Raw genomic sequence first — 24981 nt, forward strand, 5'->3', positions numbered from 1 at the left:
TGGCAGCCAGCGTTTCACTCAGCTCCGTTCTTTTAAGCCATCTCGGCAGCAGCCAAACCGCTGCAGAGAGCATAAGGACCCTGTCGTAGCACTGGAAATTGGTTTGGCTTCGCTTCTTGCTTCTGGACACATCCTGGCTAATCACCCCCAATAATCCCAGCTGCAGCAAGACCAGGCGTGCGCTCGGCTGAACTGAAAGGCTCTGCAGAAGCTGTAGATATTTCAGAGCACAAGCTGGAGAGGTCTGATGTCAGTGACTAGTCTGTCTGTGGCTGGAATTCAGCTGTTGTCCAAAAAGATCAGTGATGGTGACTTAGGCCAAAAAGGAAAAAAAACACAAACCCAACCGTTTTTAGTTGGAATTGTACCTGCTTTGCCCCAACCGTTTTTAGTTGGAATTGTACCTGCTTTGCCCCAACCCTCAGTTACCTGGACTGCTAAAGGTCTTTTGTGGACTCTGTTTAGAATTTTCTATTTTTAACAGTTTCTGAGCTAAAAATATCCCCACGATATGAAGGAAAACAAACATTTCCTCTCGAAAACACCAACTCATTTCCCTCCCATCTTCTGTCTGTCAGGAGCTGGGCACCTGCCTGGCTGCCCTGGCATGTCTGCTTTTTTTTTTGAGCTGGGCTTTTCTGTGTATCTGAGTGGTTCTAAGGAGGTTTAAAAAAAGAAATGTCCTAGAGCTGAGCTGCACAATACCCTCAGTACTTGAGAACCTACAAGATGCCCTTCTTCTTTTCCCCAGAGTAACATTTCTGAGCCATGGCTGAGGTTGCTGTGAGAAAAGTTGTCAGGGCAGATTTCTCGGGGTGGGGGTAACAGTGAGAACAACGCAGCAATTCAGGCTGCTTCAGGGCACCACCTTTCCAAAAGGCACTTTTGTTTCTGTGCTGAATAATGCCTGCAGAAGTACAGTGTTTGGTCTTCTCTGCCTCGCTCAGCCTGTGTTTAAGAATAGTTTGTTTTTTTTCTCCAACAGGATGTAGCCATTTCTCCAAAGCAGAGGGATGAGGTCATTCAGTGGCTGGCCAAGCTCAAATACCAGTTCCACCTTTATCCAGAAACGCTCGCCCTGGCCATCAGCCTTTTGGACAGGTTTTTAGCTGTGGTAAAGGTAAATATTTGCAGAGACATAAACTGAAATAGATTCCTAATACCCACTCAGCTATTTCTGTGTGCAGTCCCAGTGGCATGGCTGTGTGGAAATGCTCGCTTCCCCGCTCTGCTCTCACAACCTTTTTTTCTCACACACGTACAGGATGCTGCCTGCACTACTCCGGGCACCAAATTTTGGGTTATGAAACTGACAGCACACACTGCCACAAGGCACTTCTGGAGGCTGATTGACAAGCACACGCAGTTCTTGGGGAACTGACCCAGTGCTTTTACCTGCCAAGGCCCTCTTCCCTTTCTCCTCTGTTCTGCCCATTTCCTTCATGTAACGCACCTGACCATTTAAGCATATCTTAACCTAAGAGAAAAGACGCCCTTCAACTACATGCTCACTTCTAACCTGGTTTGAAGGTTGAATTTGCCATCCCACAGTACCCATCTCCTAAATTACAGCTAGCGATGGCTTATTCAGAAAGTCTGAACAGATGTTATGCCTTAAACGACAAGAGAAGAGTCTCTGCCTTACACTAAACTGACTCATGCAGCTAAAGGAAATGCCCGTGAGGCCGCAGTCAGAAACGTAGGCCCAGTGCCCTCTCCTACAGATAAGTCAGGGAAAGTCCCTGCTCCCATCTCTCAGTTTCTCTGGCGTTTAAACTGTATTTAGTCTCATGTGGATCACCTCAACCTGCTGCGAGCACTGGCTAGCAGTGAACTAGCTGGAGGGCACGTAGAAATGAGGACAGGTTTGGGCCTGGCAAGCGTGCTAGTGCAGGAAACTGAAGAGGTGGGGGAAGATGCAGCCAGAGCTGAGTGCCTTTTGGGAGAGCTGATGTTCGACACTGAGGTGCTCTACAGCCAGCCTGACAGACTGAGAACTGAAGCTCACGCGGGCAGAGGTGAAGGAGACGGGGAGGAAACAAGCGTGGGTGCCAGCCGTGGGAGTGAGGCTGTCCGACCGCTGTACTGAGCAGAGAATGGGCATGGCTGCTTGGTTTAAGATTGGGATGTCACAGAAACTGTTAAAAAAAGGTTAAAAATTAGCATTTGGGATACCTGCAACTGGGGTCTGTTGCTCTTCTGCCTGCCAGCCAGTCATGCTCTAAGCCTGCCATGGTGACAAATAGGAATTGCTGAGCTTGGGGGTGTGTTTTGCACCCATGCAAACGACTGAACAAACTATGGGCCAACCCAAAACCCCTGGCCTTGAGCTGTGAAGTCAGGCTTTGGGTAGCCTTATCTCTTCCCATATTTGCTCAGTTACAGCCTGCGCTTGCAAATCTGCAGCCTCATCTGCACGTGTCTAATCTCATTACTAACACTACCAGGTAGGTAATGCAGCTTAGGAAATCTAAGCTGAAAAACACATTTGCAGCCTGTGTACTTAATTTCAACGTGACTTGTTTCAGTATAACGCAAATGACATCATCCCTTAACCTACTCTTTAACCTACTCTTTAAATACTATTAAATATTGATAATGTTTAAGTTACAAGTCATAGAAGTATTTATTTTCAAGATCTTAAATTGGCTGATGTACTGAAATACTGAGGTGGGAAAAAGATACTTTAAATCCCCCAACAGTTAATGCCCGTGAGTACAGTTTTTCTTTCAGTTATTTGCAGCAGCCAAAGAGTGTACAAAGAGTATGAGCAAATGAGTAAGAGTTCACTGCATGCTTCAGGCAGTGAGCAGGAATGTGGAAAGGTGTTCTGTCAGGGTTTTTTCAGCTAGTTCTGTGTTCCTTCTGGGTGAGCATTATTCAAACAGCTCAGGGCTTTACACTCCCTGCCCCTGTTTTCTTCTCCCATAAAGTCGTCATTCCACTGATGTAGCTCAACTCTTTTTTTCCTTTTTCTTTCTTTTTTTTTTTTTAAATCCAGGCACTACCATGCAGGATTTTATTATTAAGACAACTTGTCCCTTCCCTTCACTGTGAACATGCTTTGAAATTGCTCAGGCTGGCTGCCCCATGGCTCTTACCATCCCGCTCTGGGGGCCCAGCGGCATTCACTGTAGATGACTGCACAGCACCAGTTAACCCTCAGCTGGCGGCGGTTGCAGCTGTGCGCAGCAGCACTCGCCCCTTGTTGAGGAGCAAAGGAGGCAGACAGAGGCTCCTGTAGGAGACCAGGATGGGAGACAGGAGCTTAATGTGCTTTGGGAAAAGACACGGTTATTCTAGAAGGGGCACACTTGGGAAAAAGAGGGTCCGTATTTACTGTTAATGGGAAGAATAAACTTGCCTGATGGTAGGAACCTGCTCTAGACATCTGCTTCTTTTTCCCCTGAACACTGACCTGGAGCCCTTTATTGCTGTAGATTTTTTATGCTCACTTGGTAATTTCCTTCTAACCTGTCTGCGTAGTGAGGAACAAGTTTCAGTCTTGCCCTGAGGGAATTTATTCTCTTTGCTTTCAGTGATTCCTGAACATACATGCAGACACGTGCACATGCACCACCCCCCAAAAGTGGATTCCCTGCAAATATTTAAGTTCAAGTTCAAATGGTGGTAGGAAGCCACAGCTCCAGGCACAGCAAGGTCCCTTTAAGTAGCTGTGGCTAAATATTATTAAACATCTTTAATTTGGAAACAAGCCTGTGTCTTTCCCTTGTGGCTTCCTTGAAACAACCTTCTGGATTTCATGACAGTGATGTGCAGGATCTCCTAAACTACCACGTATCTCTGTTCTGTCTACTACAATGTACCCAGCAAGAACTAATCGTGGCAACAGTTTCGGTTACATTTTTACATTCAGTGCAGGATTTTCACTTACCTTTGCTTTTGGAATCCCATAAGGTATACAGCAGAAGACCAGATGCCAGCAGGCTGTAGGAGGTGGGGGCATGGCTCTGCAGCTGTCTGCCCGCTCAGCTGTAACAGGGTGTAGAAGCAGCGCCTCTCCTTTCCTAGCCCCCAGCCACTAAGAACAGGGGTATTCTTATACTGATGTTGGAAGTGGAGCCCTTTGTCAGAGGAGCCCACGGACAGATTGCTGCTGAGCAAAACCTCCAGTGGTTACGCTGTATTCTGAGCACTTACTTACTCTGGTCCATCACAGGGACTACACAAATACCTACAAGCCCATGCACGCTGCTGGTTTTCTTTTTATTCTCCTACATCAAGGCCCATACTTTTTTTTTTTTTTTTAATAAATGCATATTAAAAATCACTTTTTCCCCTTAAAATCCAGCTTACCTTGCCTAATGCAACTCACTGTAAAAGGGACCAGCTCTCCCTTAATAATTCCTGGGTCATGGTTTTGAGAACTGCAGTAAGAAATAGCATTAGTGGTATTTTATTTTTTTAAATGGGTGCTTTAACTTCTATAGACAAAGACAGCATTTTAAAATTCTTTTAATTTTTTTTTGTTTTGTGTCTGACCCCCAGCAGCACTAAATGCTCTGCTGATAGGTGGGATGGCCATGGTTTTATGCCAGATGATAATCTGGCCCTTCTGCTTTTCTCCTTCCCGTTTCTACTCCAACGCCTAAAAATGAGCTCTTTCCACTCCACTGCAGCACCTCAGTGGGTGCCAGTTCTGATCACGGGGCTGGCAGATCTCTGTCCTGCCTGACGTCATGGAGCGTGGCTGTGTGCTCGGCACGGCTTGCCACCGCCGTGGTGCAGCTGGAGGTCAGCCTGCTGATCTAAAACACGGTGCACAGGCAGCTGGGACCCTGCTTCTCAGGATGTCCATGCAGATAGGGCGTGCATCATTTCTGTGCCACACTCACAGGGTGACTTCTCTGCTCTTCTGTGTTGTAGGCCCGTCCAAAGTACTTGAACTGTATTGCAATCAGCTGCTTCTTCCTTGCTGCAAAGACCATTGAGGAAGATGAGGTAACTTTTTTTGGGTTGTTCTCAGTACCTTAACATTGTCTGAATATATGCTCTTCGAGTCCTGTCTTTGCTTGCGTGTGGCAGCTGACGCTTGCCAGGGCAGGAATGAAGCGTTTTCTGTGATTTTTATAATAATAATGGGTTCTCTCTTTTCTTCTTTGTGTTGGCTTTTGCAGAGGATTCCAGTACTGAAGGTGTTGGCTCGGGATAGCTTCTGTGGTTGTTCTCCAGCTGAAATTCGCAGAATGGAGAAGATTATCCTGGATAAACTGAACTGGGATCTTCACATGGCAACGCCACTGGATTTCCTTCACATTGTAAATAAGGGGCTATTTGCACTCTCTCTGGTGGCTGTGGGTGTAAATATTGTATCAAGAGTGTATAAATTGTATCAAGAACGTATAAAAAACCTTACCTGTAGGGTAGTGAGGACCTCAGGATGTGGTTGCAATTCCTCCATATAAGTAGTTTCTGAAGTAAAAATAAAAGCCTTGCCAGAAAATTCCAGAGGAGACTTGTGCCACTTCAGGGGCAGTTTTTGAAATGCAGGCCTGCCATCCAGAAATCTGGCCCTGCCTTGAGGCACGTCAAGCCGCACACTATGACTCACTGCTCCTGAAAACCTTGCCCCTAAATCTTTACTGACAGTGGTTTTGCTCAAAGCTAAGTGCCAGGTGGCAGGGAGAGAGAAAGGAACCAAGGAGAACGCACAGCTGCTGGGCAGTGGGTGTGCTCGGTGCTTGCTGCAGAGAGACATGGCCAGAGAATGAAATTCTTGGATGAAAGATAAAAGGAAGGAAAGTGTCCTGAGGTTCTCTGTTGATTTTCATCCTCTTGGCTTTCTTGAGGAGGATTTTTGTCTGGGACAGCTGAGCTGCCAAACCTGTGTTGTCGAGAAGGGTGGAGGGGGATGGCCTTTTGCAGAGACCCCAAACAGACGATGTGCAGGATGGCAGGCCCCGCCAGAAAGGCTACGCCAAGCTGTTGGTGGGTTCAGCACCTTGCTGCTTTTTCCATGATCTGGAAATTGCCTCGAGGGTTAATCTGCAGGATCCCCACGCATCAGAGATGCGTCAGTTGCCATTCTGGAGGTCTGACCTGACCTCGCGAGGGGGGCTGCCTGTCGGTGACCCCACTGGCCTCACGTGTTTGTTTTCCCTCTCAGTTCCATGCAGTTGCAGTGTCCAGCAGGCCTCAGCTTCTGACCATCCTCCGCAAGCTGAGCCCCTCTCAGCACGTGGCGGTGCTCACCAAGCAGCTGCTGCACTGCATGGCCTGCTACCAGCTGCTGCAGTTCAAGGGCTCCATGCTGGCGCTGGCCATTGTCAGCCTGGAGCTGGAGAAGCTGCTCCCTGACTGGCTGGCTCTCATCATCGAGCTGCTCCAGAAGGCACAGGTGAGGGGTGCTGGCACCCGGCGTCACAGCAGGGAGGGACTGGGTGCCCCAGAGGCTGCATCTCGCTCAGTGCTCCAGGGACACGGCCAGCCGGGGCTGGGATCCGTAGCTGCTGATCCCAGCCTGCAATAACGCGCCTGTGAGGACGGTTGTGCTCCTGGATGGGGGGGGGGCTGGTGCTGGGGCTGTTCCGCAAAAAGTTTGTCTCGACTGTGGCCAGCAGGTGACAAAGGCAGGAGCCGCGTGTCCTAATGCACGTGGTCTCTCCCTGCACCGGAGAGAAAACATCCTGGGGAGAAAGTCCTAGGTCCTGACGCACCGCTGGTCCTCTCCACGGCAGCGGTCCTGCAATGCCACCGTTTTTGCTTGTCTCGTTCCAGATGGATAGCTCACAGCTGATCCACTGCCGGGAGCTCGTGGCACATCACCTTTCCACTCTGCAGTCTTCTCTGCTGCCCAATTCTGTATATGTCTACAGTCCCCTCCAGCACACCCTGGTGACCTGTAACAGAGGAGTGTTCAAATGCCAGCCCTCCTCTGTCCCAGGGCCAGGTTTCTCCAAGGACAACGGCAGGCCAGAAGTGCCAGTCACAGCTACAGCCGCGCTCTACCAGCGTCTGCCAGCTCCCAGCGGTTGCAAACAAGCCTCTGCCAAGCGCAAAGTGGAAGAGATGGAAGTGGACGACTTCTACGACGGTATCAAGCGTCTCTACAACGAAGACACTGCTCCGGAGGTAGTGGCTCTTGAAAACATGGGCTCTGTTTGTAGCGCTGATGTCTCGAGGCAGGAGGGCAACGTTTCCCCTTGTCCACCTTTACAGCCAGTGTCTGTTATGTAGCTGTGAGCGCACACCACCTGCTGCGCCATAGCTACTACTCTAGAAACCATGCAGAACCTGGCATAGTGTTCTCAGAGGGGGGAGAAGGGGCCATACCTTGTCAGGCTGAACTGAAGGGAGCCAAAAAACAGAAAAAATATCCCAACCCCTTTTTTGAATTTTTTTTCTTGTGCGGCTAATTATAGTTCCACTACTTAAGCACTTAAAAACACAAAAAGTATAAAAAATTAAAAAAGACCCAAAAACTGAACAAAAAAAGTAGCAAAAAATTGTTTCCTCCTAGTGTTGTCAGCTCCACTGTTTTTCTGCTCCTGTGTATTGTAACCCATTCTCCATGTCCAAGAGCTCACATGAGTTGTGCAGAGTTGTCCCAGGTTTCCCAGCCAATTAACACCTCTCTGATCTGATTTCCATCCGCTCCTTGCTCTTCTTTCTGCTTGCTTCTCTTTTAATTCTTTGCAAGTCTCGTGCATGATGTTCTGTACTATCATGACAGGTTTCTTTTTTTCTTTCTAAAGAAAAAGGCCTTTTTTGTTTTGTTAGCACTTTGGTGTTTAAATGTGATAATATTTAAAAACTGGATTTAAATGAAAGGTTAGGAAAAACACAAAAACAAGGCTTGCAAACTGTTCCACACTTAATAACCACAGGAGAGTGAACGTACTCTAGAACACTAGGGCAGCCAGCCACCGAGCTCTGTACCTTGCAGTTAAGCAGTAACTGTTTCCAAACACAGAAAGCAGTTAACAGATTTTGTATCACTTCAACAGAAACAGTATTTTTTCTTGTTTGCACCAGGAAATGTTGCACTCAGTGTGGATATTCACCAACACTTGACTCTCTAAATCAAGTGTAAACCTTAAATTCTGCCGAAAAAATTCTGTTTGTTTTCCCATGTGTTTATAAGCTTAGCATGTGCCCAGCACTGTGTGGTGAAGTGCTGGGGCAGCCTGAGGTTTGAAAGGTGTGTAATTATCAGTCACAAAAAAAAAAAAAAAGAACAAAAAAAAAAAAACCAAGAGACCCTAACCCTGAGTTTTGTGTTCATGTAACTTCTAACCAAGAGTAAAACCTTTAAAAGCTTGTCTCTTTTACATGTTACACCTCTGTTTCTCAGAATGACCTATCCCAATTGTAAGCTCTCTCCACAGCCCTGAGGAAGGTATCGTATTGGAGCCATTGTACTGATGAAAGCCTTCTGGTAGCAATAAAGAAAGTTGTCCTGGATTCCAAGCCTCGTTTCATGCTTTCTACCCGGGTCCAGGATCAGTTTTACCTGGAGGCTGCAGGGGAGCAGCTCCGTGCCAGAGCCATCCTCTCTGTTGTGCTTGGGTCCGCTGCGAGAAGCATGCCTCGGGTTTCAGCTCTCCTCCTGGCCACGTTCTGGAAACCGCCTCCCGAGTCTGCGTTTCTGAACAGGGTGTGTGTCCCTGTCCTCCCTTCCAGGCCCTCCTATCATGCCCGTGGTGGTCTGGTCACTGACCTTTTCTCCTCCTCACAAGTTTTCTCCAGCTAGGCTGCTGGGCAGCCTGTGGGCGCCATCTGCACACCCCTAGCGAAATCCCCCACCGCTGCAGGGTTTCAGCGATAACCGGGACTCGTTATGTCAAACTCACTTCAATGCACATCTTTTTCCTGTTAAATTACCCAGCCTAACAGCTCTAAATAAAACCAGCCCCAATTTCCAGCAGTAGGTAGAACATCAGCACAGGACAGATAGAGCAGGCAATTTACACGCTGTTTGACAGCCAAGCCCAGCACCTGCAGTTTCCACGCAGAAGGGTGTCCACGTGCTGGTGCTTGCTGCCCGTGAGCAGCAGTTGTGATCCAGCGCATCCCGAAGGAGCAGTTGCTCGGAGCTCTGGGGTCTGCGTGGTACAAAACTGTGGAGAGTTTTGTAGGACTGCTGCTTGTTTCAGCTGGCTTCCAGCTGTACCACACATATCGGGGGGAAGAAGAGACGGGGACAGCAGTGCCGCAGCATTGTCATCCAGCAATATGCCTCAGCTTACGCTGCCTTCCCCCTCTGCAGACACTCCTCCTCAAGAGCTCTTATGCTCCTGGCTCAGAAACACAGCACTCTCCCAACCCCAGTGTCTTAATAGACTGCAGAGGAGGACACCTTTTCTGTATTGGCACCATGCATGAATTCACGCTGTCTTCTGCTCGGAGCCATGCAACTCCACTAACACAGCACAAGGTCACGGAGAGGAAACCTGCCCCGGTCGGGGAGACCTACCTGCACAGGGTCCTGCTGGCAGGAGCGTCCTGTCGCCTTTTGCTCTTCCAGATGCAAAAGAATCAAAGCAGCCTCTGCAACTGCACCCCTCAAACTCTTCTCTTCTTGGTACACACTGGTGTTCAACACACTTCAAACCAACAGCAGAGTGCAGACACTCAGGAAGTCAGTTGTGCCAGGGGTACCTCGACACATCCAGCTTTCTGACCGCACCATCAGGATGTACACCAGCGCAGCCACACTGAGGATTAACTTCCAAAACCACACATGATCCCTGTGCAGGTGCCCGGCTCCGCTGTGAGTGACAGCCACGCTTCAGGCACCAGCCTACCTCACGCCCGGGGAGTCGTGCTCCGGGGACTGGCCAGCCTGGCTTCCCTGCGGTGTTCAGCTTTGCAGGGCTCCTGCTGCTGCTCAGCCTCCCTCTGTGCCACAGCCACAGTGCTGCAGGCAGGCTGGGGCTGGTGAGGAGCCCGGGGCATGCAGGCCTGCACTGCTGGCTGCACTGGTGCAGAGATGCATGGCATTTTGTGGCTAAAAAGGTGATGCTCAATGACACAAGCTTGCTTTGAAAACGGGGCAAGTCCCAGCAAGATCAGCTTCTGCAAGCAGCAAGATCCAGCTGATCTGGAAATAACCTGGACTGCCAGACAAAGCCACTTCCCACATTTCCTCCCCACCAAAACCCCCAGGAGATGAAGTTCGATGTGGCCCGTGCCTGTGCCATCGTCTCGCTCCCACAGCAGCGGGCTGGCAGGCGTGCTGGCCCCACTGCCAGAGCACAGGACTGTCCTGGAGCCCTGCCCGGGCTCCCTGCTACCCACAGGAGAAAGCCACCTGATGCTGGTGAGTCCTGGTGTGGTTGCCTCGCAAGCTTCAGGCACCCCAGTCCATCACGCCGTGGATGCTGCCGAGGATGCCGAGCACAGTCTGCCTGCTCTGGCAGGGGCCTGCAGGAGCCCAGCAGAGTACGTGGCTCAGGTGAACAGGCAGCAGGAAGGGAAAGAGCAGTTTCAAACCACTGCCTGATCTCCCTCAAAACCCCTGGGATAAAGCCATTGCTCTCCCAAAACCGCACGTCAGCACCCAGCACAGTGCCCCCAGATCCCAGGTAGCGGCCCTGAGCACACAGCAGCCACATATCCATCCCCCTCTCCCAGCAGAGCTCTGCCACTTGTTTCTAATGCCACCTGTACAATAATCCCAGGTCGCCCTTACATGCTGTGCAATACCTCATCCCTCCTCTATGCCCAAGAGGTGCTTGCCTGGGAGACGTGCTAACAATAACCTCCTGGTAGTTTCCTCCACTATCTCAGTGCTGCCTTAGAGAAGCACTGATCCACCTCCTCCACCCTGCGCAGCCTGGGACCATTCATGAAGTGTTTTTGTCTCTTAAGTGAGACCTGCAGGTACCAAACATGGGGGAAATCCTCATTGCTCAGGTGGCTGGTGGGCTGACAACCCAGACCCCTCCTGCAGGCACGCCGTGACCCAGCCCATGGCAGCACGACACCACAAAACCCCCCTCTGTGCCATGAAGCATGTCTAACCTGGAAGCTGTTCACAGCTCTGGGTTTGGGGAGTTCCTTAAAACCCATTTTTATTCTCCAGCAGCGACAGAAGGGTTAAGCTCATAAGCATGATTTTAAAGTTGGGCACCCGCTTGCTCCTGTGGGTGAAGAGCTTTCCAGCTCTGTTGGGGACGTTTTGTGACACTGAGTGACAAATAACAGCTCTGGGCTGTCCAACAACACATTCCACACTGCCATCCCCTCCCCATGCTGACACCTCCTCCCCTAACAGCTGGGCATGCGGGAGGAAGCGAGCCAAGCAGCACGTTGTCACCCCCCCAGTGTCACCCCCCCAGCTCTGCTCCAGTCCCTCGTCCACACGCGTCTCAGTGCAAACTCTGCCTGCAGTGCCCCTGAACGTCTTCTGCTGTTCGCTCCCCTCCTTCTGCCCCAGTATCCACCACAACCAGACTGGGGATGTCAGAAATTTCATCCTGCTTCATTCCCCTAAAATTCCTTATAGAACTGTTCCTTATGCATTCACCTATTTATTTATTTATTTATTGTCTAAACTCCTGTTGATGCTATCTGCCTCCTTCACCCAAGGCAACAAATTCTGGAAATCTCCCTGCTCTGCAAGAAAATTACTCAATGTTTTGAGCAGATTCCCTCCTCCTTGACCGAGCATCCCCCCGGTTCTAGTCCCGCTGGTTTGGTTACCAGCAGGTAGGAACCGCTGCCAGCACAATCGTGTGGACTTCGTAATGCAAACTCGGAAAAATTTAGGCTGGAAGGGACCTCTAGAGGACATCTGCTGCAACCTCCAGCTCACAGCGGGGCCAATCCTCTCTCATCTCAGCTTTACCCTCTCCAAACTGAGGCCTCCTAGCCTTTGTGGTCTCACCTGGCCGGCTGCTGCTCCATCCCATTTATCATTACAGTGCCCTTCTCTACCTCCACTATGTCCTTCTGGAGACACGAAGGCCAGAGCTGCATGCAGGACTCAAGGCACCAGCACAGCAAGGCTCTAGGAGCTGTAAAATAAAGGCAGTTCATATAAGTGATAGTAATTTGCTTTGTGCCTGTTTCTCTAATCATATAAAGCTTTTGCATATTTTTATCTGGAGTTTAGAAGTCAACAAACAAAAGGGTTTTGTCCCTCTTCAAACCTTCCTGATGCTGCAGCACTAACCAGTGGGTCACTTTGCCCTGAGCAAGGACCTTCCTCCGGTCACACGCAGGCTTTCAGAAGGTCACAGGGCACAGATACATGGGTTAGCAACAGTGGATATCCTCTCCTTTGAGCAAAAACCCCAAAACCCGCCACCTTGTTTTTTCTTTTTACTCATTTGCAGTAAATGATGCCCAGCCACTCATGACCGAGCCCAGGTCCCAAGCTGCCGTCATCTGCACAACGCGGGTGAGCAGACACAGGGCAGGGCGCAAAAAACAGCTCCGTGCCCTGCTAAGAGCATGAGCTACATAATAAGTGACTGACTACATTTCAGGAGAAAGGCTGTAACACAGCATTGTGGTTTCACGGGCTAGACTCCTACCACAAGATAAACCCAGACCACAAATCTTAAGTAAGAAAAAAGTCCAGGGACTGACAGAAAATTAAGGAGGGAATTCCTTCCTCGAAGCAGGGACACTGAGGAGGGCATCCCTTCAGATTAGGCAGCAGTCTGCAATTCCATTTGTAGAACAAGTAAATTGTTACAGCATACACGCCAGGCCAATATTTAATAATCTTTCCCATTGTATCTATAAAGTCACCTGATCGCAGATGTTTCCAGGACAAACAGTTTTTCTATCACATTAGAAAAATTGCCACCCACGTGGAGGGAGCCTCAGGAGATCTAACCCTTACCACTGAGCAGCGCTGAAAAACATTGTGCTTCTGGACAAAAAGTAGCTGAGTTCGGTGAACACCCCTGGCACCTTGCGCTTCACGCACAAACTGGAAGAGGCAAAACTTAGACAATTTAATAGTACGTTTTCCTTGGCAGGTTAAAGGAGGTTAACTCTTTGATTAAGGTTTGCAGATGAGGAAAATAAATCACCAGTATTTGGTCAGAAGAAAAGCGCACAACCCCATGTGAAGAACATCCAAAGGGGCAGGCTACCTCCTTCCGTCCATCTCCGACCAGCTAGAGCTCACCACACACCAAGCTTGTAAAGCTTTGTTTTTACATTTGAACAATGCTTTGGCACTCTTCAAGCCTTTTGAGTGCATTCACTTCCAAAGTAAACGAGTACCCTACATTCAGGGTAGGAAAAAAAAATAATCACTAATTAGACTTCGTAAAAATGTAAAGAAGTCAATCTAAGCACAAGTCAGTGCAGCTCAACTGCACAAGAAAAGTCACCTACTCTGCTCATACAGAGGCAGATCAACTAGAAAATAACAAAGCCTCGACCGTCCAGAACAGGTCCTTCAGTGCAGCAGGATGCAACAGCAGCCATCTCCGCTTCACGCAGCTTCATGCTAAAAACAAGCAGTCACCCAGGTCTAAGGACGCATTTTCATCACGTCAGAGCAGCACGGGACGTACTTGTGATGAAGTTGTGGCGTCCAAAGCAGCCAGACTCAAGCTTCAGAGGCAGAAATGAAGCCCTCTGGCTATGCACACTCACCATCATCCAGTCTGTCAGTCTCTTCGTCATCAGTAGCATGTGCACGTTATGGCAAAAGGGAAGAAAACAGGGAAGGGAAAAAATCCCAGAGCAGTATCTCATGTTACAGCCAAGCTCCCTCCTCCAGCCGTTACCTCTGTCATTTTTGGTAGCCTCAATTCTGCTGGCAATGCGCCGGGAGCAGACCGAGCCCGCACAGAGACACACAGCAAAGCGCACCCTCAGACGCACAGGTGGAAAACAAAAAGGGAAGGAGAGGAGGGCGGACGTGATGGAAGAATGAGATGGCTCTCCTCCCGGCGGGGGCCCACGTAGCCACAGGCTCTTCCAGTGCCCTACTGTCCGCTGGGAGAGAGGGTGTGGGGGCTTTGGCAAGATGACGGTTACATAAAGAAGAAGCTACAGGAAGAGAAAAAAAAGAAAAGAAAAGAAACAGAGGTTCAGAATTGAACTGAAAAACAGAAAGTGAGAGACAGAGAGGAAAAAAAAAAGGAGGAACAACATTTTAGAGCAAGTAAGCCATGAATGAAAAGAGTGCACTGGGGATGTGTCGTACAAACCAGCTACACGGGAGCAGCAGGGGCCCACACCTCTTCAAGGCACCGCACCTGATTCAGGGAACACGCGAAGGCTCATGACAGCCACACAAAGCGACTGACAAAAAACACCAGCACAAGTCTACAGAGACAGACTGACGGCACAAAACAATCTGTTGGGGAACCTCAAATTTCCTCATCCCTCCCATCACACTTAGGAAACGGCAGCAGCAAACCAAAGTCACAAAGGCAACTCAAAGACCAAAGCATTTGGGTAAAAAATATATTTCCTCTCCCCACTTCAAGTGTTGGCACTATTTGTGTACGTAGCCTAAAGAATATACAAGAAATAACTGAGCTTATGCTATGAGGTTATTATTCATTTTGTAATTCAAAAAAAAAAAAGAAATACTTTAACATCAAATAAAGTGACAATATCTAACAGATGCATACATATAATTTGCATTAACACTGTATGTAGGTTACACAATTATTTAGTTACAAACATGGGTTATTTTCAAATAGCAAGGTAATAAAGTTCTACATCTATAGTTTAAGGCAATCAGGATATTAAAAATGTATACAAATACAATATTTCTACCGCTGTTCACAGCTTTATTTTCTGTTAATTAAAAAACCCTTCATATTTGTATAGTCCCATGCTGATACACGCTGATGAGAGTGTCATGGATATCGTGTCCTGCAAATGCAACCAGGGTCCTTGGAGAAGAGACAGAAACACACGCTTCTAACACCTTAGAAGGGCAAATGGTAACTGGAGTCAAATGGACACATCTGATATGATCACACACAAAAAGACATTTCCATTCTCACTCGGATGTTTTAGGAGAAGCAGAATTAGAACTACCTGGAGAAACACTGGTCATGTTAAATAAGGGCATGCTTAAAGAGACACAGAGATGTAAATCTCCTTGGCACGACTTCGAGCTGCCAGAAGCACATACAGCGAGGGTGCAACACGCATTGCAGGTTTCGAGCTGCAGAGGAGCTGGGGGCAGGCGCCATTTGCTGCTTTCCCCACTCCTCAGCGGCACCACAGGCTGCAGTGCAGCAAGGAGATGCAGTCAGTGACCCTGAGCTTGAAGGGCGCCTTCCTGCCTTCCCAGAGAGCTACTGGGTGATGTCCACCTTCTCAGTGGACTGCCAGACACGTGCACGCCCACCTCTACAGAGCAGTCGTGGCCCCTCTCAACAACCTGGATTTTGTTTCTTTTTCTCTTCTGGGGTTCGTCCCATGCCTAGGGAACATCATCGTCCCAGAAACACACATGCCTGTGTGCTTTCCTGCTGGTTTGTGTTACTCTCAGGTTTGAAATCCACCTTATTAGGGACATGCAGCATCATCAGCTAGTTATCATCGTTGTCTAATGGCACATCAAAGCTTGCAATGCTTCATGAGCAATGCAACCATGCAGCCGTCTAGCCCCAGTTTCACCAGCCGATTTGCAAGATTGAGGCGTGCAGGGAAGCTATGCAGGGTAACTTTAGACATTCAACAGCAGATGGATATCATGTTCCTATGGCTTTTTTTTTTTCCAAAATCTCAGCAAAAGCAGGTTATTACAGGAAGTTTTAAAATAGTTTTAACAATGCCACTTGTACGTAAGTGGACTTAAAAGAAGTCCTCAGCAAAACACACCTGGTTTACTCACGTTAGTAGTGAGCAGAAAGGGTGAGTCTCTTACTACTGTACTTACGTGCAAAGGTGAAAGCACATCCAAATAGATTTGAGAGTATCATTTACTCCATGCAGAACCAGGGACTACTGTGAAAAAAGGCATAAGTAAAGGAAAGAAGTGCAGCAATAACCAGCTAAACATGGCCCGGGGTTTTGAGGAGAAAAAAGTCATTATTAACTCCTCCTTTGGAGAAGAAAACTAAACAATACCTTTCACTTTTGCAAGTTTATGGTTATTCCCAGTTTCTCCAAAACAGCTTGCTTTTTGCTGGAGGAAGAAACCCAATCAAAAATACATTAATGCACTTGGCCATGGCTTTCTGTCAGAAAAGAAAAATGGCTAGACTCAGCTGATCTCCCCTGCCAAACATCCCTTGGAAAGGCTGTTAAATGAAGCAGGACAAATACACGTTAAAATTAAGTTTTTACTTGGCACAGAATGCTGGTAATTAAAAAGAGGACATGCACAGACACAGCTGAAGCAAAACATATTGCCACAAGCATTCAGGCTTGAGACAGGAGCATATGATGGGATCGTAAAAAATCCATGCCAGCAAACAGATTTCTTCCTTGATAACTCAAGGTTTTAAAGTTAGGTTTGACAGAAGCCACGAGAACCAGTTTTATTTTGCTAAACGACCTTCTAGAAAACCTACTTAACCTGACGGAAGCACATCGTGGTTGATAAGACCAGGAGGTATGATTGGAAGAAAAAAAAAAAAAGACAACTACTTTATTTCCAGCTTGCTCATCTCTGATTTTTGCCATCTATCCAAGACACTGTATTTAGATATCCTCTTCCCAAAGCCATGTTTAGGCAGTGAGGGTTAAAAAGCAGAAAGACCCAAAAGCCAACCCCAAATGCATTTCCCCACCCAAAACTCCAGAAAAGTGATAATTCTGACTTTTTTTTTTTTTAAAGAACATTCAGAGAGGCAAGAAATTTCATCCCAGAAACAAGCAAAGAACTGCAGTGTGAGACTTAAGTGGAGAGAGCTATTTTTAGGAGTGCTTTAAAGAAAGAAACAGGAGACTACCTAGCTAGGAGCAGTGGAAATGCTGGCAGTACATCAGCAGAAGAGAAAGAAATCCAGCAGTCATAGGGTAAGCATGGCTCGCCACTTCTTGGGTAGGAAGGGAAAGACTCTGTCCGAAAAGCAATGGCATAGAAAATAAAATATTAAACAGACCGATTTCCACACCGTGCTGGCCAAAGAGCGAAGCCTGGCTTACGTTAGATATCTCATTTGCACTTTTCAAGGGATATGTGAAAGGGACACTGTCCCCACGGCGGGAAGGGTGCACAAGGAGTGTGTCCGGGCACCCTCTCTCCCTCCTTGGCTGCTTTGTCCACCCCTGTGAGAAGCCCAAGTCACTTTTAGGTTTAACAAACCTCTGGCCTCTCCTCAACATGAATCCGTGTCTGGAAAAAGCACTTCTCCCAGATTTTAACCTGTTGTGCAAAGCTCCCTGGGGTTCGAGGTGTTATCTTTCTGATGCTTTTCAGGCAATGGGGCAGTCATCCTAGGCATGCAGCACATTTTCTGCCCTGGTTGCTCCAGGGATGGAGATCCTAATTTGAAACTTTCATGTTAACCAGCGTTTGGCCAATAAAATGGGATTACCTTGACTTGAAAACCTGGATGTTGTAAATATGCAGGTCTGTATTTACATGTGTGCAGGAATGCTCCTGAAGGCAGCAAGAGGATGTTGAAGGGTACACGCCTTCCTCTGCCTGGGCATTTGATTCCCTAAGCACTGCTAAGTCTTGCCAAGATCATGCACACTGGAAACTTGGCACTATTTTAAGTGAGGTTTCAGAGGTTATGGTCAGGGAAGTAATGCATGGAAAGCAGGAATGAGAAACGGTCCCTGTTCCAGGCACCTGCAGCGCTGTTCGGTTCCCACCGCAGCACTCAGCAAGCAGACACTACACTGACCTGGAAGGGTGGCCGTAAAAATATGCCAGGACGTGACAACAAACCCAGGCCAACAAATATTATCTGGTCAGACAACAAAAACAGTAGCTAATAAAAAAAATAAATCATGCAAATGTAATGGCATGCAAGGTCAGTTAAACTTTTGTTATCTACACACACATACCCCCCTCCCCCCCCAACAGCGGGACAAGTTTTGCTCTAACACACTTGCTCCTGAAGGGATATGGGTCAGACTAAACTTCAGGGTTTAGCCACAGCAGGAACCCAGCTGTAACCCTCAGACAGCAATAAATCCCTGAGGCTGGTTTCTGTGGACCAGGGACCCCTTCAGCACAGGGCTACGGCAGCCGGCCCTCCGAGAGCTGGGTAGGCACAACGACACTCACCCGGAGCTGCTGACCTCCAGCCCTGACTCTCAGTTCAGATCTGGTGCCAAAAAAGATTTATCGCTGCTGGTTTTGCCCAGGAAAATACATGGTATCATTTTGCTTCCACCCCCACCCGCCTGGAATTTCCAGAGGCACACAGTCCTATACCCAACCTTTCTTCCTTCTTGTTCCCACTATGTTATTAGATGAGTTAATAGTTATTCATGTTAAAAAACAAAAACAAAAACAAAAAACAGATGGCAGAGACACATTACTGCAAAAGCAGGTGAATGCAGGAACATCCTTGGCTTGACAGGCTTTATGTGAAGCTTGCACTGCAAGTTAAAAAAAAAAAAAAAGAGGACAAAAAAAAAGTTAGCAATAATAGAACCCAAAATGGAAAAAAAAAAAAGAATTAAGGAAAGCTGGGAGAGCCAACACCAGCAACCTGCTACGGTGGGTGGGCATGCAGATGAATTACAGAACTAAAAAGAAATTGAACCTCCCGACTAAGCTCTGCTCTAGCCTATGTGACAAGCAAAAGCTCAAAAAAAATCTAAGGGGGAAGAAGTATGGAACAACCAACCATGCAAGCATGCAGTTGGAGCCTTAATGCTTTGTTTTTTTTTCAGAAGTAGTATTGCAGGGGGACATGACTGCAGATGTCCAGTTCTCATCACGTGAACATGGTCTCTGTTGCAGAAAGCTGTGCCTGAACTTTTCTGAAATGCAGATAGCTCAAAGCTGAGCACCATGAGGTCTCCCTGCACTTCAGCAAACATGGGTTTTCAAGCCCAAGTCAGATCCTTCAGACATCATGAAAACCTTCTTTTAACAGGGTGTTGGGCCAGGCCCTGACATACATCTTACAGCTGTGTGATAGATCAGGGATCGCTCTGGGACTAAGCATGGCCCATGACAGCCAACATTGGACTGGAAATTATTATATTCAAATGAAGCCAGAAAATGGTTTTTCCATCTGGTTTCCAGAAGAAAGAAACAGAGCCCAAACAGATGGTCCTGGCTCCTAGGCGGGCCGAGGATGAGCGAGTAACCCAACGACACATGTTGAGGCATGCACGTGGTGATCTACCAAACAACAGGCAAGAGGCCATTTGCTGCTCCTATTTTCAAAAGGTTTTTTTGCCAGGAACCAACTCCAGATTGTTCGGGTTTGAAGCATGGTCCCATCCCGAAATCATGGCAGCATGCTCAGAGTTAGGAGAGGACTTGTGTACATGTCTGTACTACGGTCATGTGAAGGTCTGAGGTACACAGACGTGCTGCCCTGAAAACAGCACACTTCTCTGTCATCAGGCCATATCGCCAACAATTTAAGATGAAAAAAGCATAAAAGTACAGGAATCTGAGAAATGGAGTAGAAAAAAATAAGGTAGAAGACAGCTTGTTCCTGCAGAGATAGCCTGGAAGTCAACAGGGCCAAGTTCTCCCTCATGGGATCGGGCCAGCAGCAGATTTGGCCCTGAGCCTTCTCTCCAGCTTGTACAGCACGGTGGAAAGTCTCTGTTGTCCAAGCTGGAGAAATCAGATCCCACCTTGGGAAAGAAGCGTTCCCATGAAATACTTCCTAAGGGAGGTGACAAGCACTGTGCATTGCAAGGATTTCCCGCGGCAACTGCCCGAGCACCACCACAGTGCATGTCAGCACTAAGAAAGGCTGAAAGCCTTGCCTACCCAAACCCCAGCTCGGCACTGGAGCACAAGGAGAAATTTAAAGCTGTGGGGAGGAACGGGCTAAAAGCAGAAGATTGGCAAGGAGTCTGGGTTGAGGTTGGAAGATTGGCAAGGAAGTCCCTGAAAGACTTTAGGGAATTTTTAGAGATCTATCAGCAAAAGAGTGGCGGAAGGCATGCTGGCATGGGTTTTGTGAGCTTGGGATAGCAGTGCTGCATCTATCCTCTTATTTATGGGTGAAAAAGATCTGTTAAGCCCTATAGCCAGTGACGATCAGATACAATAAGGATATGGTCACTTACAAAATGCCAGGGATCCTGATGGGCAGGATATTACTGCACCTACATTCAGTGGTCATGTGCAGCAGTTTTAATACCATAAGCAGAACCTGCCAAATTCCTATCAGCCCTCAGAAATTGGTGTACAATGGTATTAGTTTAGTGCAGCAGATATGGATGGCTCGTGTGGCAATTATGGGATCCAACCCAGGCAGGGCAGCAGTAACAAAAAGTACCAAAAGGCAGCTTTTGAGAGGGGCAGGGGTGCCTGCTTCACTGAAACCTTAGAAACCTTACTGCTGGTATAATGTAGGCACCCTAGCAATTTCCTTGAGGGAAACTGGGGCTGTAACTTCAGGACCATCGGTGCAGGTGGTGAATAAAGGAAAGGAGGCAAAACTGAAAGGAGTTGCATCACAGGTGATGAGGAAACAAACGTGGGATGATCTTGTGCAAGCTGGTGTCCCACCATCAGAAATAATAAATAGGATCACAACATCAGAAATGCTTCACTGATGGCAAAAGTTAGTGGAAAAAAAAAAAAAAGCCTCCCCTGCACTCTGGACTCCTCTGCCACCTCAGAGCAAAGCACTACCTGTCAAATGCCAAAATAGCAGAAATGAAGTTTTGGCAGGTCCCCCAGAACTGCTGCCATGGCAGCCTCTTATGGTGAAGGGGACTAGTGTCCCTATGTTCCTTTAACTACAAAGTGTGGGTCTGGAGGGGTTTTACATGTGGTAGCTCTGGGGAATACTGGAGCTGTGAATTCACTTACTGTGAATAAGTTCCTGTATTACACAGTAATACTAACAATAAAGAAGCCACACCACAGATCTGCATACTGGGGTGAAATCCCATCCCGTCCCTCTGACCTACTGCTAATTTAACAACTGGATAATACCCATTGCAACAAGGCTGTCAATTGCCCCAATTAAAGAATGTATTTTGGGTATTGATGGGGAGGGTGGGAGAGGGAACTACTCAAACCATTCAGGGGCACTTCAACAAGTGGAAATCATTAAAGAAACCATGCCTGATATTAATATTCCTACATGGCCTGTTTGAAAAATCAGATGGCACTTGGGGAGTGCCTGTAGGTTATAGAGAACTGAATAAAGCCACCTCTCTACTTGCAGTTACAAATCCAGATGCGGTTACTATCATAGAAAAAAATAGCAAAAATTCACAACCCTGCAAGGTGGTGATCGATTCTGCTAATGCTTTCTTTTCAATAGCCATTGCTTCAAACAGCCAAGACCAGTTCGCCTTTATCTGGCAACAAAACCAATATACTTTCTAAATACTGCCTCGGGGATATAAACACAGACCCGCCATTTGCCACTAAAGGACAGTAGCTGATGTAGCACTATGGTTGGTACCAACACTGTTTACCATTATATTAATGATCTATTGATTGTGGCAGTCACAACGAGAAGTCAAAACAGCTGCTGAATCCCTGAAAGAGCACTTACAGGACCAAGGCTGGGCAATGAATCCAAAGAGAATAGAGGACCCTAAAACTATGGTGCAATTTTGGGGAACAGTTTGGCATGGACAGATTAGAGAACTACCAAACAAGGTACAGCAAACAGTTCGGCAATTTCCTGTACCAACCACAGTAAAACAACTGCAGACTTCTCTGGGACTTTTACGGCATCAGAGAATTTTTATTCTATGTCTTGCAGTATCAGTGCGCCCTCTGCAGCAATTGACTAGGAAGAGAGTTGTTTGTCCTATGATCCTATTACAACACCTCAAGTACGAATTGTTTACACTGACAGATTGTCCAAATCTTGTGTCCAAAGAAGGGCAACAAAGCTGGCAAAGGGTCTAGAGAACAAGTCTTATGAGGAGTGGCCAGGGGAGCTGGGACTGTTTAGCTTGGAGAAAAGGCAGCTCAGGGGAGACCGCACTGTTTTGTACAATTACCTTAAAGGAGGTTGTAACATGGTGGGGATTTGTCTCTTCTCCCAAGTGCCAAGTGATAAGACAAGGGGAAATGGCCTCAAGTTGCACCAGGAGAGGTTTAGGTTGGATATTAGGAGAAATTTCTTTACTGAAAGGGTTGTGCGGCATTGGAACAGGCTGCACAGGGAAGTGGTTGAGTCACCATCCCTGGAGGTCTTCAAGAAATGTGTAGATGTGGTGTTTGGTAGCATGGTTTAGTGGTGGTCTTTAATACTAGATTAAATATTGAACTAGACGATCTTAGAGGTCTTTTTCAAGCTGAATGACTCTATGATTGTTCAGCAGGACTGCAACCTGTTAGTCTACACGTAAAGACTCATATAATAAACCCTGAGAATGCAGTACGGTTCAGTACTCCAACTTCTCCCCTTTTTCTACACCCTCTGTTTACATCAGATTCTTGAGTTCTTATATTTCAGGTACCTATGACAAATACCTGTGCCTTATCTAGGGTAGACAGCAATGAAACAATGTCATTGGTGTTGCAAAAAAAACATTGAACTGAAGTTCAATCTGAAAAAGTACAAGCCATAGCTCTTCAATCTGTGTGGGCGGTTACATCATCTAAAGCCACCAAGGCTAGAAGAATATTGGCTGAAGAATCTGGAGTAACTGTAAATGCATTACTGGAAGGAGATGACACCCCTGTTTTCCTTTCTTATCATGGTTTGGCTCAAGATGCTTTATCGACTTGTACTACAAGCACCTACCCTGGATATATTTCCCCAAGATCAATAGGTAAATATTTGGGTTTGGTTGGCCTTTACTGTAACCAATTCCTCATTGTTATTCTTACCAAGTAGAGAATATAGAGTGCCTGGCATCTGCCCCCACACAAGGTTTAAAATGGACAAGTCAATTGCCTTAAAATTGGAAGTACCTGCTGTATGCCAAGGAACCTCACAGCATCGATTGGTGATGTACTAGCTCCTTCTTCAACATCATTACAGCTGTCACAAGGCTGAAGGCATGTGCTGCTTCAACATAGCCAGCTAGTGTGCAGGATGACATTCAACAGCTCCAGCACTTAATGCACCCAGAGAAACCATCTATTGGCGATGCCTGGCTAGCTGAGTGGTTTAAGTCTCTGACAGGATGTGTGGTGCATCTCATTGAGAACGTTATATGTTTATATGTTAATTCATTTTCCTTTATGTTATTACATGCCTCTGTATGTTACCCTGCCCCACGCTGCCAGCCCCTTCTTGAGCAAAGGGGGTGGAATACAGTAGGAAAAGCGTTAAAAGCAGAAGATTGTCAAGAAGGATTGTAAATAGGTTCAAGTGACCTTGCAGCTGGGAGTACGTACAGCCTGGAGAGCAGTAGCATAGGAATACACCTATCACAACTGTTGCTGTTTATCCTCTACGTGTTTGACAAGTAGCACATGTGTGCGTAGCTAACATAGGTGTTTGGTAGACTTGGAGGTGCCCTACGGGACACCCTTGAGCTCCCTGCACTGGTATGGAGAAGATCAAAGCACACTGAAGATGACAGCAGAGTGGCAAACCCACACCTGTGTGGCCTCTCGATAAGCAGGTGTAAACAGCAGGTCAGCAGTCCTCTAGCATGGACCGAGCTCATCAGCGCCTGCATCCCCACCTGCGTGCCCCTGCCCGGCTGTTGCTCTGGGGATCCCCTGTCTGGCCAGGTAAAGAAAATAAATGCACTCCGAGCTTCTGCCCTGGGCCTGCAGTTGTTCCTGCTGCCTGAGCTGACGCGCACAAAAGCCTTAGAAAAACCAGGATGTGCTACAAGGCAGAAACATCAGCATTTCCCTTTAAAGCTTCCGTTAGTAATTCAGACACTACAGAACCATTGAAGCAGTTGCTGCACCTGGTGTGGAGCGACACTGAAAGGGCACACTGCTTACAGACGTGCATGTTCCTCATGACTGGACTTCCGTAAATGCATCAGCAAAGCAGAAACTGCGTTGTTTGTCACAGCTGCTAGAAACGTCAATGAATCACACCCACAACATTGTGCTTGTACAAACCAACTTCACAGAAGCAAACAGTAGCTAACCCTGGCTACAAGAAGTTACAAAACTTCCCCAACCATTTCATATTACTCTGGTATCTCAGAGGTGGAAATAATTGATTGCAGAGTTCTTAAAAGATATTTAACTACCGACTCTGTTTGAGATAAGAAAATGGGTCTTGAAATTTTTCTATTGTGTTTAGAAAATGGGCCATCACGTCTGAATTCTCAGGTGAGAGAAGACGGCGTTTCAACCTATCCGATTCACAGGCACCGTCGCAGAATGGCGTGTCAGCATGCTGGGACAACAGCTGCCAGACACTTATTTCCACAGTTTGGCATACCACTGGTCGGTCTGTAATGATTTTGTTAACCGAGCAGAGCATGCAGCACACAATCACTCTACATATCTCAGTGGGTGCCAAAGGCCAAGTTCTCAGTTCGCATAGAGCAGCACGGCTCCATAGGAGCTACTTCAATTTACATCAGCTGAGGAACTAGCCCCAGGCCCACCCCTCCCTCCGCAGAGGAAGGCAGGGGCAGAAGCAATGAATGATGGCCACCGACCCAGTAGTAGAGACAGGGGATGTACAGTAAGCATCTGCATAACTTCCCCAACTATAAAAATATATTGGTTTATATGCAATGCAGCAGAGCCTCACAGGCCCACCCCGGCCTGGCTGAAGTCCTCAGGTTAGCAAGGGAGACAGAAGTGTCTCTATCACATTCCTGCCAGCGTTTTGGTTCTTTCAATGGTTACAGCTTAGTGTTACTCGAGAAGGTTACTCTGCCAGAGTTGACTTAAACACACTTGGTATTGGCTCTTAAGAGAAGCGTGGAACTGTCATTTTTGTGTGTGGATTGAAGAAAGAAGCATTTCCCAATGAGACTGGCTGTATTAGCGTCTTTACAGCTTTCCTGATTGCAGTTATC

The 24981-nt window shown here is 47.4% G+C and overlaps 2 protein-coding genes across 6 annotated transcripts in view; one reads left to right on the forward strand and one right to left on the reverse strand.

Annotated features, from left to right (window-relative positions):
• Window positions 1-8424, forward strand: part of CCNI (cyclin I) — a 26244-nt gene extending 17820 nt beyond the window's left edge. The window contains exons 3-7 of one of the 2 annotated variants that reach the window (XM_048055013.2): window positions 986-1120; window positions 4888-4962; window positions 5139-5279; window positions 6128-6358; window positions 6739-8424. In XM_048055013.2, the coding sequence (XP_047910970.1) occupies window positions 986-1120; window positions 4888-4962; window positions 5139-5279; window positions 6128-6358; window positions 6739-7197 (1041 nt within the window). In that variant the 3' untranslated portion in view covers window positions 7198-8424. The remainder of the gene's footprint in view (window positions 1-985; window positions 1121-4887; window positions 4963-5138; window positions 5280-6127; window positions 6359-6738) is intronic. The other variant, XM_048055014.2, reaches the window with a different exon arrangement.
• Window positions 8167-24981, reverse strand: part of SEPTIN11 (septin 11) — a 62694-nt gene continuing 45879 nt past the window's right edge. For 3 of the 4 annotated variants that reach the window (XM_066996305.1, XM_013193714.3, XM_048055011.2), the window contains exon 10: window positions 14390-18462. In XM_066996305.1, the coding sequence (XP_066852406.1) occupies window positions 18447-18462 (16 nt within the window). In that variant the 3' untranslated portion in view covers window positions 14390-18446. Of the gene's footprint in view, window positions 13984-14389; window positions 18463-24981 lie in introns of those variants that run through there. The other variant, XM_066996304.1, reaches the window with a different exon arrangement.

The sequence above is a fragment of the Anser cygnoides genome, chromosome 4 (genome assembly GCF_040182565.1).
Source record: "Anser cygnoides isolate HZ-2024a breed goose chromosome 4, Taihu_goose_T2T_genome, whole genome shotgun sequence".
Lineage (NCBI taxonomy): Eukaryota > Metazoa > Chordata > Aves > Anseriformes > Anatidae > Anser > Anser cygnoides.